A 12,679-nucleotide genomic window follows, 5' to 3' on the forward strand; every position below is an offset into this window, starting at 1 on the left:
TCGTTAACGCACATATTTAATTAGTTAAATATTATTTAATATCCAGTGAGCAACAGCTCTCTGGGTGAAAATGCCTTGTTGATGCCAGAGGTCAGAGGAGGATGGTCAGAATGCTTCAAGCTGATGGGAAGGCAACAGTAACAGATAAATATTTGTTAAACAAGTTCTGCAGAAGATCATCTGAATGCAAACACTCAAACTGAAGAGATGTACAGCAGCATAAACACACGGTCACTCTGTCAACAGAAAATACAATTCACAAGCTCACAAAATGACATACAAGATGAAAACATTGCTAGCAATGAATCTTGATTCTGCTACAAGAGGTCAGAACAAAATGAAAACATGGATCCATCCTGCCATGTATCAACAGTTCAGGCTGGTAGTGGTAGTGTAATGGTGTAGGGGATATTTTCCTTACCATCTCTTTAGGACCACAGTGTACCCATCTCCTGCTTCCAGCAGGATAACGCTCCATACCACATAAATCAAATAAGCTCAAACTGTTTTTTTTTTTTTCAATATCAGAGTACAGAGTTCACTGTACTCAAATGACCTCCACCATATCTCAGTCCAATAGAGCACCTTTGGTATGTGGTGGAATGGGAGATTTGCATGGATGTGAATCTGCAGCACCTGTGTGATGCTGTCAATATGGACCAAAATCCTTGTGGAAAGTTTCTAGCACCTTGTTGAATCTATGACAGGAAGAATTGAGGCAGTTCTGAAAGTAAAAGGGTCCAAACCCAGTACTAGCAAGGTGTACCTAACAAAGTGGCCGGTGAGTGTTTATATGTTGAGACAGGACTAAATTTTAACTGAATTGTACCTTATCTGTGACAAAACACCTGTCCTCTGTCCGGCTCCTTTTCTCACGCGGTGGTAAAGAAAGGAGAGACAGTTTCTTTAAAAGGTTCAAATCAAACAGCAGCTGTGCAGTGAGGGACATTAAATGTGTGGTTTTGGAGCAGCTCAGGCTTCAAGTCACATCTTTATTAAAATGATCCTGCAAATCTAACATACAAACAGCAGACATAAAAAAAATATTCCAGAATGAATTAACAGTACAGCCCTGAATTGTCACACATTACAATTACCCCTTGACTTCACATACACTGAGCAGAAACTGGTAACTGGATCCAAATAAGCACACAATGTAACTGCTTTATGAATATGGAAATAAAAGACCATCTACTCATCTCAAACCAAAGAGAACCCCTGTTTTTACAGTTCATCCCAGGCCACAGGAGAGGAAGGGAAAAAAAAAAAAAAAAACAATAAAAAGTTAAGAACAGAAACAGACCTAGCTGAATCACTAAGGTAATTAGATTACATTTAGTGGCACGGATTAGTTGGGCAATGCAGGAAAGCTGCAACTTTCAGTGAGATCAAATCAATTCTGTGTATCAACTGTGTGCAACAATATCAAGTGGAATATCTGAACAGAGTGTTGACAGAGGGAAGCTAGCTAATGTCTGATACTGAGGAGGTCCTGACCTCGTTCAGCTCTGTGGCTCGTTAACATACAGTATGAAACAGCTGATGTTAGAAGGAGTCTGCTGCTGTTTCAGTACTCATCTCCTGGAGCTTCCATCTTGTAGCCGTTTTCACCAGAGCCGTAGCCGTCGGCTAATGGTACGGACTGCTGGTCCATCATCATGCCGTCCTGACTGTACTCCTCCATGTGTGACGGCGCTCCTCCCTCGTCCTCGTTGCCCATGTCGTCCTGGGGGCCCATGTCATCTCTTAGGGATCCGTGGCGCTCCTCTCTGCGCTCCCCCCTGTCTCTCTCACCCCTCTCCCTCTTGTGCTCCCTGTCTCTGTCACGGTCTCCCCTGCGCCTGTCTCTGTCCCTGTGGCTACGCCTTCGGTCCCTGTCCCTCTCTCTGTCCCTGTCTCTGCGCTCCTCCATGCCCTCACCCACCTCTCCTTCCTGCTCCTCCAGCATCCGCTCCCCACCCTCGGGTGCACCGTCTCCCTGACTGACCTCCTCCCCATCCAGCCCCTTGCCTCTCTCCCTGTCCCTCTTGCGATCCCGGCTCCTGCTCCTTCTCTTCCGGTCTCGACTCCTCTCCCTGCTCCTGCTATCTCCTCCGGCTGCCCCCCCACGCTCCCTCTCCCTCTCTCGACGCCGGCTACCACCGCTGCCATCCTCTGCTCCTCCAATCTGTCTCTCTCTCTCCCTCTCTCTCTCCCGAGAACGGGTACGTCGACGGCGTTCGCGGGACCGGGACCTCCGGCGTTCTCTGTCCTTGTCCCGGTCACGCTCCCGGCTGCGCTCCCTCCGGTCTCCTCGTTCCCGATCACTACGAGCAATCAGGACAAAGTGAAGACTGTCAGACACAGCAGCACACACTTTATACCATACAACAGGTGTTCTCTGACAGTACTCACCCTCCGAGGGGTCGATCATCGTAACGTGAGGCATCATCTCGGCCAGAGTGCTTGATGTTGACATCGGCTCCACCTCTCCTAGTGCCACCCAATCCACCACCTGGTGAAAGACACATGCAAGATAGAAGTCAAAAGTGTGGCAGGTCCCTGAGAGTTTTGAGAGTGGGGGGTAACACACCCACCATGTACAGGCACCTGTCTGACCTCAGGCTGTATCACAAAGACTGTGTCAAGAAGCAGCACAGACACAGCTGCGATAAACACTGGAGGTCAAACCTGAAGACTAATCACAAACACAAAGAGCACCTTACAACAGTGGAGAGGTACTGCAGCCTGCTGAGCTAGAGAGACTTCAGAAAGCACCCAGTGACCCCACCCGGAAAAGCTGAGAAAGGTTCAACTTTGCGCAACTGTTCTCCAACACAGTATGAGCGACAACAAGACAAGAAGCAGCTGAGCTCATTGTGATGAAGAACCTGAATCATGGACATGTTTACCATTCCGCTCCACAGGAGGAGCAAGGCTCACCTCCAACACAGATACATGGTGGTGGTGTTGGCTCAGGCATCAGTGTGTCTAACAGTTTCAACAAAATGAGACTTCCATGTGTGTAGTACACCAGCTACACTCTGAATAGAGGATGTAAATTATGTGTTCAAAAAAAACACAGAGCTTCTAAGGCTGGGATGATATTCTTATCTCCTGATATTTTTGTATACTTTTTTAACACTAGACCACAGACACGTCTGTTGAATCAGATACAGTTGGGACAGTGACATTTCCAAAAACAAGGCATGTCACATGTTGGTCAGTCTGTTTTATTTCAGCAGCATCACTGCTATAGATTCCTTGGCTCTATCTGAAAGCAGTGCTTGCAGAAAGCCTGTCATAAGGAATACCATGTTGAGGTTTGTGGGCCATAGGCTCATCTACAAGTCTTCTATCTGTTAAGTAAATAAAATCCTGCCCTAATATAGTTAAATAAACTTCTGTTACAGTAAGGTTAAATCAAGTTCTTTTGTAACGTAGTCGCTGTAAACTTGAAGCCTCTGGACAACAGACATTAAGCACAAAGTTAATCCAGGAAACTGGCAACTTCAGGCTGCTATCTCAACACCTCTCCGGTTGACAAGTCAATGCTAACAGGCTAACCGGCTAGCTCCAAGAGTCACAATAGTCCCCCCACCCCACCCTTGAGGGCTATAGCTTCATGAGAGGCCAGAGACTGAGGACACAGTGTGTGTGAACACACTGCTTGGCCTGTTGATGTTTGTTTTCATTTTGTCTTTCTGGGTTACTGAGTGTAGACTGACAGCAGAAGCAGCAACCTATTCCCTTTAAAATCCAGTCTACAACACAATGAACATCAGTATGCAGACAGGAAATATCAGCACATCAGACAGAGCAGGGACAACAGAATATAAAGATGTCGGCTGACCTAGCCTGCGAGGATGCCATCCTTTGACAGTGCGTCCTCGTTCCACATCCACCAGCACCCGTCGACCGTCAATCTTCTTCCCGTCAGCGTGTTTGTAGGCGGCTGGAGAAGAGGAATGGGGAGAGGGAAGACAGAGGTGAGATCAGAGTACGACTGTATCAATGTGGCCAAGGAAACAAACAGTGCATTATTATACTGACCAGGAGCAGGCGAGGCCGAGATGGCTGCTCTCTGGGTAAAAGCCGAAGGATAATGGGAGTAGACTTCCTTCCACCCGGTGAGTGATTGATATGTTACACTTTAAACTGCATCATTTAAATACCCAGCTTCTACTTCTTCCACTGTCTACAGTTACCCATGTGATACATGTTACCTACGTGATGTTGGGTCATTGAGGTTGTCTTAAAGAGAACTATGAACCTCACATGTTGTCAAGGTGCAGCCTCTTTAAACAGACTCATTACTACTGAACAGGCAGATAGACAAGCTACATCACCTGCTGCTATAGATGCTCCATCAGCTATGGCAGTAGACACTTTAGGAGCCTTAATCTGCTTAGGACTGTGCGATAAGATGTAATAAAAACGTCTGTCTATATCGTGGTGTCACAAAATCAGTCCACATTTTTGATGTGGATGTGTGCACTGTTAATTTTCATTGCAGCTGCTGTTCAGTGTCCAGGTTCACTGTTCTTCATCAATACTGCACTGATCCTGAAGGCTTTAGTCCATATCAATTATCAACCCCCCCCCCCAAAAAAAAAAGCAGGTTAAAAATAACAGTTATTCATTTTCCCTATAAACACTTTTTATGTAAAAGTCTGGTTTTATCTCCGCTGTTTCATTCAGTGTGTTTGGTCACGTGAGTCGGCTCAACTTACATGTTAACAATTATACATGATGCCAATATGTCCAAGCAGACATCCCTCAGAGTTCAGACTGACTTCTTTAAAGTTAGATCATAACATTTGTGTTTTATAGTTTAAATGTAGACTGTTATATGTCTATTTAAAACATGTCTGGTAGTTGTTCTATATGGAAGTAATCATTTAATGAAAATATTGTCTGGGAAAAAGAAAGTCTAGCTAGCTTTTAACAACAATAATTTTTGAAATCCTGTGGATGACGGTTTGCAATCTTACATGCCACCACATGGTTGCAGGCAAAAGGTGAATACCAGCATGTTGAGTGAAGGTGAAACGGAACCCAGTGGCTCCAAACAGGAGAATGATCAGCCAAGACAGGAGCTGGTTCCTAAATGACAGGCTACCTCTGTAACATGGACGATATATAGCGTTATCACTATGAGATTTTTGTCATACCGCACAGCCCCAAGTTTGCTGAAACCTTTTACAAGCTTCAAGAGAAGACAACATGATGCGAGCCGACAGTAAGGAGCTTTAATCAACAAGGAATGTCCAGCATTTGGCATGGTTCCAACCTCATGTATGTTTCAGAATTTAACCCCACACCTCATCCCATTATACCACACAACAGTCTTTCAATCCATCTTGTATGATCGAAGGACTTGGTGAAATCCATGCGGCTCATCCTGGCTGCTACACTGGTCTGATGAGGTGATGATCCCTTCCAAGAAGAGGGCCTTACCAGAACCCATCAGTTACAGCAGAAACTCTGAGGGCCTTACCAAACTCCCTCACTAATGGTCTTACCATAATCCCTCACTGACGGGCCTCACAGTCTCTGCCCCCTCAGCAACAGAATACACATACTGTCACAACAGCTCTATCAGGGGCCTTACCACAACCCCTCCACTTCCCGTGTTCACTGAGGATGACAACATCCCATCCAATGACAGGGCCTTACCAAACCCCCACCAGTCCTACCAAAACTGACCAACTGAAACAAACGAACAAAAACAAAAAACAGAAAAAAAAAAAATAATAAAAATAATAAAAACAAAACAAAAAACAAACAAACAAACAAAAACAAAACAAAAAAACCCGGCCTACCTTCCTTACAGGAGTTGCCTTATCACAACCCCAACCAACTAATGAGAAAGAAACTTTTTATGGTTTGTTTTTAACTAGCAATTCAATGAGTTCATGTTCCTAATGCTGACATGTCTTTAAAGATGCCTGCAGTGGGTGTCCAGTGTCTAAAGAGTTAAAGGACATGTCAGAAGCTGAAACTCTAGGGATTATTTCTTTGACAATCTGATCTCAATTAATCTGCAAGGCTACAATAACTAGCATCTACCTTTGGTTATAAAGTGAATAAATTATGTATGAATAGCCCATTTAGCAGTTACCAAAAAAATTCCCCTCATCTGCCTTTTCTATTAAAGCCAGCACAGACTTATTTGTTTGGACAGTATCAACCTTTTCTACACTGGATGAGTTTGTGAACTGTATGAAGATAATTAGGCTCTACGACCTGCCTGTATTTCTGCTGCAGCTTAGAGAATCAAGTCATAGGAAATGTATATTAATGGTATTAACAGGCTGAGTTAATGTCCAGCCTCCATCATTAATGTCTTACACTCTGGTATTTAGCAGAAAATTTGAACCTAACAAATATAATGAGGTGACATTGACAGAGTGAAGGTTAACTATCTGCACAGAGACAATCTAACAGTTGTTTCTAACCTTGCTGACAGAAATGAACCTCTGCTCATGGGCACCATTTTTACTCATATTCAAAACTATATATATATATATATATATATATATATATATATATATATATATATATATATATATATATGTATTACGTCAGTTGTGCCTTCCCTCAGACCTGTATTTACTGCAGTTGCACTGCTCTGCAACAAAAAACTGAAACCTACATTCATTTGTGTGAACAGCTGCTACAGATTCAGTTGATCAATCTGCTCTGCATTAATCACAAACCCCACTAAGAGCCGGTGGAATAGACGGCTGTGTAACAACGTGGATTTCTCTCTCTCACCCACTGACCTCGTGTCCCTCCATACATCTGAGCCTGGGTAACCTGAGGTGGCTTTAACATAAAGGGCAGAGTCACTGGGCAACATTTCAAACACGAGTGGTCAGGGGTGCGTTCAATGGTCAAAGCCTAAGATCCAAGAAGGAATAATTGCACTAAAAGCTCTTTAGGGTTTGCAAAGAAAGATGCTTTACCCATTGAACGTAGCTCCTCTTCCCTATGTAGGAGATGGAGGGTGGAAAGAAATCTTACCCATCATACAAACCCATTATACCAACCATATACTGAGCTGTGGTAGTAGGGTGTAGATGTATCATAACCATCATCATCTGCCAGCCAGCTCTGGCCAATAGCCATCACAGATTGGCGGCTGCAGTGGCAATGAGAACAACACACAGTTAATATACTGTTTAGCCCCACATCCCCCCGCAGTTCACCCCCTGCTGTCACTACATAGCTGTGATTCAGCAACTCTGGTCTTGAAGAGCTGATGGCACTAATAACCCAGAATGGTGTCATTGTATTAGATGCACCATTCACTTGTCTAATGAGACAGTACTGTGGTAGTATTCACTGTGGCATCACCACCAGCTTTAAATATCTCTCTAATGTGGTGAAGCTGAACTAATCTCACCATGACCAGGGTTGAAGACCACCAATGAAAACTTTGACACACGAGCTCAATACCTAGTCATACAGAGGATGGGTTTCCATACAGTCCTGTAAAAACCCTGTTCAGTGCTCAGTGACCCGTCTGACTGTGTGCTTACCATTGCAGTCCGACCAGGAGAGATGCTCTTCCACAGAGCTACAACGCCTGACAGTTAAAAGACAATGTGCCCTTTGACAGGCAAAGATGGTCAGGGTCACACAGGAAACACACACTTCTACCTCTGGGTTCTCCCACTTTTCCCATGATGCCCCACTGAATGAAGCCAGACTATTAGTCAACTGACGACACGCATCAAACACAGACACACACATCACACAACCACCAGACGTATATTTCAACATGCAATTGTGTGGCACACGAGAAGTTCTCCTTTGATGCCATAACAATCAGTTAGTAGTCACCTTCCACTGGTGCTAGAGAAGGCCTCCACCCCCCTATCATTACAGTAACAGTCATATGGAATAAAGGGGGTCACCTGAAGAACCCCCCCTGCCATCACATTGTTCTCATCGACATGTGATCAAATACAGATCAGTGCTCTGCACTGGTACTCACAGTGCATGTCTCGTTCATGCTCATACTCAATGAAGGCATAGCCCCGAGGTTTCCCAGTCCTCTTGTTGTAGACGATGTAAATCTGGAAAAGACAGGCAAGGAGACACTGGTTGGCTGTGGGATCAGTCATTACACAAACCTAAACATCTCCATATATCAGTTTGATGTTGCTCCAAAACCACAAACTTTACAGGTTTGAATTAGGGCTGTACAATTTATCAAAACTTGCACCACAATTGCAATTTGAACTAATGCGATTTGTAAATCACAAAGGCTGATTATTTTTGTTTTGTCGTTACACTTTTTTTTAGCTGCCTCACAGCTGACACCAGAGGAGGAACAGAGCGACAGGCTGTAAACCTCACAACCACACCTTGTCTTGAAATGACCAAACAACAAAACTGTGGAGTTAGATACTTGATGAAAACACAGGGCAGAGCAGCAGCTCCAGTGTCACGTTCTACCTGCATGCCCGTCCTGAGGACGAACACAGCTAAAGCTGAAACTACTGGTGTTATAACTTGTTAAAACTGACTGACAGTGTCAACAGGCCAGCAAGACAGAGAACTGAGCTGTGACCAAGACGCTAACTTTGTCTGCGGTGTTTCCGCTATTCATATTCGTAGCCACAGCCCGCCATGGGAAAATTATTGCCGCTGATATTATAAAGTTGCAAAATATCCTGGTTTAGCCGAGAAGGAGAGAGAGAAAGAGGAGAAATAGAGAGAAAATGGTAGAATGAACTAGCTAACATTAAGTTAGGTTTGTATTTTCTTAAATCCTGTAGAGTTTTAATCAGCTGTGTCTGTCTCTACCGGCTCTCTGTGTGCCTGTCAGTCTCCCCTCAGCGTATCAGCATTTGAAAAATCAGCACAGGCAGCAGAATGACTGATGTTAAGTTACTGCAAAGAAGCCAAGAGAACATGGTGCTACTGTTTGTTCTGTGAGAATTGTTCTATGGTTCATTATGTGAGTGTTCTATACCATTTATTGTTAGAATAAATACATTTTGGATTCATATATTTTCATTCACATCTTTGGAGTAGTTCACAGAGCAGTTAATATTTCAAGCATATCTTAAATGGTAATGATCCGTCACACTTTACATGTATTTAGTGAATCCTGTACTGAAGCTTGACTTTGAAAAATTACACTGCAAATCAAATCGCAGTATCTGCCAGAAAAATCTCAATCGTTGAGTGAGTTTGAATCAAACCCTGTCTGAGGGAGTCAACTAAAATATCACCTTCCTAATGTACCATTTACTACAGGCTACTACTGTCACACTGTACAAGCAGCTCCATTTGTCCAGTGGCAAAGCATATTTCTCTCATTATTGTGATTTCAGTTACCGCCTTTTATCATTTATATTACTCAGATGTAACACATTCACTCAGCTAAATAAAGAATATGGTGTGTAAAAGTTAGCGTGCATCACTTGGTTTCATATTATTTTTTGCTCATGTGGCTCTAAGGTTTCGAGCATGTGAAGTGTAGTTTGTACTCGGACTAAACATACCCGTTTGATGGGACCATAGACCTCAAACTCACGCCGAAGCTTGGACTCTGTGGTATCATAGTTCTACAGTAAAGACAGAACAGCGTTACACGTCAACAGTTGTTACAAAGTATTCACGTTTACTGAATCAACTGAAAAAAATAAAAGTGTGATTTGAACATACTCACCACTCGTGCAACAAACAAAGTCTTGAAGGCATCCCCTTGTGCATTAGGGTCATTATGGGGGTCCCCTGCAATAGTGCACATAGGAAAGCAGGATTAGATTGAACCAAAAGACCATTCACAGTGAAAAAAGGATGTACTTTATGTCACTTACAAAGCTTGAGCTCTGTCTCCACCACTGCTTGCCTCCTCTCTATTTTTTCTCGCCTCTGCAAATACAAAAGATTTACAGGAAGTGGTTAGTCCTCACAGACTCCTGAGGGAGGGCTGTCTGTGGATGACAATGCTCATAAAGATGCTAGGCTGCTGCCCAGTCTGTGTGCAGCCTTGTGCATAACACAAATTCATATTTTACTTGTTTCCTCATTGACACTCTGTGGCTGCTTTATCAGGAAAACATGTGTAAAGCCCCCTCTCAGAGCTGCTCTCCTGTACTGTAATCTGATGGCAGTGTAATCTCAGGATCTCAGGTCTGAACACCAGAGATACTAGTCACTGAGACCAGTCTGTTACCTCAGTCTTCATAAACCTGTTTATTGAACTTTACAACACAACAAAGGAGCCTATTTTCAGTTGGGAGATTCATCTCAGATCAGATCAGCCGAGAAAAACTGTTTTCTTCTGAGTCATCTGAGATTTAAAGTGCCTCCTACAGCCACAATAATAATTTGATAAACAGCATCTCCCTGTAGGTTGTCATTTCCATTCAGGAAATGCTTAGATTAAAAAATAAATATCAAACAAAACACATCACATATGTTGCACTGTTGGATACCATAAAGCAGGAAGAAACATTCACTCACACTTTAACCTGCAGAGCTTTTGAAAGCTGGCATGAAGTGTTTTGCTGTCACAGTGGAAATGAATACATGCCAAGTGAAAACAAGTTCATAGCTTCACTGACAACTGAAATCTAAAAAATGCTGACTGTTAGAGAAAACAATTCTGACACAGGAATGAGAGTGAGAAAGGAATTGACTTGCTGCAGTAACCCAGTCAGCTGACTAGCAGCTACACCCACTAAGGAAGTGACCTAGCTACAGATTCCAGACCAAACAGACATATTGATACGTGGCATTTTGTAATGTTAATGTTCCAAAATGATGTGAAAACAAATAGTTTCTGGTAAAATAACAATAACAAAATTTTCCAGGGGGGAGGACTCTCAACCAAAAGACATAAGCAGCATGAAATGAAGATGGTAAACTGTGGCCATGGAGGGATGAACATGGTCAGCAACAACGCTCAGAAAGACATTCAAACCATGATTGATTGGTATTTCAGGGCCCAAAGTGGGTCAAGAAAAGATTCCCCACACCATTACACCACCAGCACCAGCCTGGACTGCTGACACAAGGCAGGTTGGGTCCATGGATTTATGTTAGCTCTACCATCTGTGTGTGGTTGTACTAGCCTCTGTCTCCATCACATCTCTACGTCCATCACAGTTACTTTGGCAGTTCAGTCATTTAAGACTCTGTTCAGTGAGTCAGACCCACAAAATGCTAATTGGACTTTGGGTCCACCAACTCGTAGTCTAAATCTCAAGTCTCAATATTAATGCTAACTGCGTGTAAGTTACAAAGCACTTTAACTTCTGTCTTGTGGATGTTGGTTGTTATCTTATCTCAAAGGTAATGTCATAACCAATTCAGACCAGTGCTTTATGGCTGTGTGTGCTGCTATCACTGTGACTATGCTACTGCAATAATGACTGCATCACTACAGAGCTCAGCAATAATAGCACAGAGAGAGTCCTATCTCTAATACAGCATCAGCTGCAGCCAGTCAGTGGTGTCTTCTACAAATATTTGTATAGCATTCAAAGCTAGGACCAGCATCTTCTCCGGCCATGAAGGGGAGGTGCCCCCCTCAGTTGAGTAAACATGGAGGCCCCTCATTAATGTCTCACCTTCCTCTCCAGCCGCTCCTCGCGGGTCTCTGCTCTTGTTGGTGGAGGGGCATCTCTAGGATCCTGATCATAGTGGGAAGACAAACACAGGAGAGATGTAACACCGAGAAAGATGAGTACATAAAGCAGAGCAATCGGGATATTACAGGGGGTTAACTGTTCACCTCGAAGTGCCTGATGAACGGAGCGATGCCACTGTAAGGCTGGTTGTGATGTTTCTCATGGGGCAGCTTCTCTAGCTGAGGCAAGAAAGGTATGGGGTCCCGCGGTGCAAAAAGGGCCAGCAGGTTCGGTGGGAGAAACTGCGTCATTTTTCACCTGAAAAAGAAACAACATGTGTAAGTAACGTCCGTGGTTGGTCCGTCCATGGCCAGGTTGCTGCCTGTCCACAGTGGACCAATCAACAGCGGAAAGACGGTTAGCTTCGAGTGCTAATGTTTGTCCTCCCAGACGGTGCTGCCATGTGCCGTTCTGAGAGCCTTTTGTCGAGCCAAGCAGCACTTTTTGTACACACATACGGCGTTGACGGTGGAGCCGGACGTTACGCTTCACATGTTTCCAGTCCGGTTATCGTCTTTTAAACGCCCATTAGTTAAGTGCTGTGCATTAGTCGCCAAGCTAACTATGCTAACAAGGAGCCTCGAAATTTATTCTTACCTTCTCTCCTCCGATGTTTGACAAAGGTCACACCATGGACCACAGGACGAAGTGTGTGTTGTATGTAGGTCTCCTGGACCGGCTCGTAATTAAAAAGTGGATAAATACCGAGTAGAAGCTGTCCGCTGAGAGAGCACACACCGTCAGGCCGTAGGCTTGCTCAATGCATGCGACCCATGGATGAGCGAGCGGCCTCTGTTCTCCTCGAGTAAAATGGCGGGCTGCCGTAAAGGGACAACCGTTGCCGCAAACTACAGCGCACCATTGTCACGTGATCACGGATCACTAACGTCAGTCCGCTGCAGCGTGGACTACGTCAGCAACATAGTTAGAACTATGAAACGCGATTCAGCTGTAAATGTTTAGAAATCCTTTATCAAACTGACGGGCACGTCAGACTATACTCATCCTCCAGACGATTAGAGTACTACCTGAACATATTC

The 12,679-nt window shown here is 44.0% G+C and overlaps 1 protein-coding gene across 1 annotated transcript; it reads right to left on the reverse strand.

Annotated features, from left to right (window-relative positions):
• Positions 1 to 972: 972 nt before the first annotated feature.
• On the reverse strand, positions 973 to 12,465 carry snrnp70 (small nuclear ribonucleoprotein 70 (U1)). The gene is made up of 10 exons (XM_018698360.2): positions 12,237 to 12,465; positions 11,744 to 11,897; positions 11,580 to 11,642; positions 9,822 to 9,876; positions 9,671 to 9,735; positions 9,504 to 9,566; positions 7,985 to 8,066; positions 3,833 to 3,934; positions 2,395 to 2,494; positions 973 to 2,306 (listed from the first exon to the last, which is right to left on the reverse strand). Exons 2-10 carry the CDS (start codon positions 11,888 to 11,890, stop codon positions 1,568 to 1,570), a joined length of 1,416 nt encoding a protein of 471 aa, XP_018553876.1. The 5' UTR covers positions 11,891 to 11,897; positions 12,237 to 12,465; the 3' UTR covers positions 973 to 1,567.
• Between the last annotated feature and the right edge of the window lie 214 nt (positions 12,466 to 12,679).

The sequence above is a fragment of the Lates calcarifer genome, linkage group LG11 (assembly GCF_001640805.2).
Source record: "Lates calcarifer isolate ASB-BC8 linkage group LG11, TLL_Latcal_v3, whole genome shotgun sequence".
NCBI lineage: Eukaryota > Metazoa > Chordata > Actinopteri > Centropomidae > Lates > Lates calcarifer.

What these genes read in the sequence shown, in the direction of transcription:
- snrnp70 (XM_018698360.2), bottom strand. Translation starts at nt 11,890, where the DNA reads ATGACGCAGTTTCTCCCACCGAACCTGCTGGCCCTTTTTGCACCGCGG. An exon ending in GCATGAACGAGACATGCACT is followed by an intron (nt 3,935 to 7,984) that starts GTGAGTACCAGT and finishes CCTCTTCTCCAG; the next exon opens with CCGCCTACAAACACGCTGAC. An exon ending in ATGGCATCCTCGCAGGCTAG is followed by an intron (nt 2,495 to 3,832) that starts GTCAGCCGACAT and finishes GTCTTTCACCAG; the next exon opens with GTGGTGGATTGGGTGGCACT.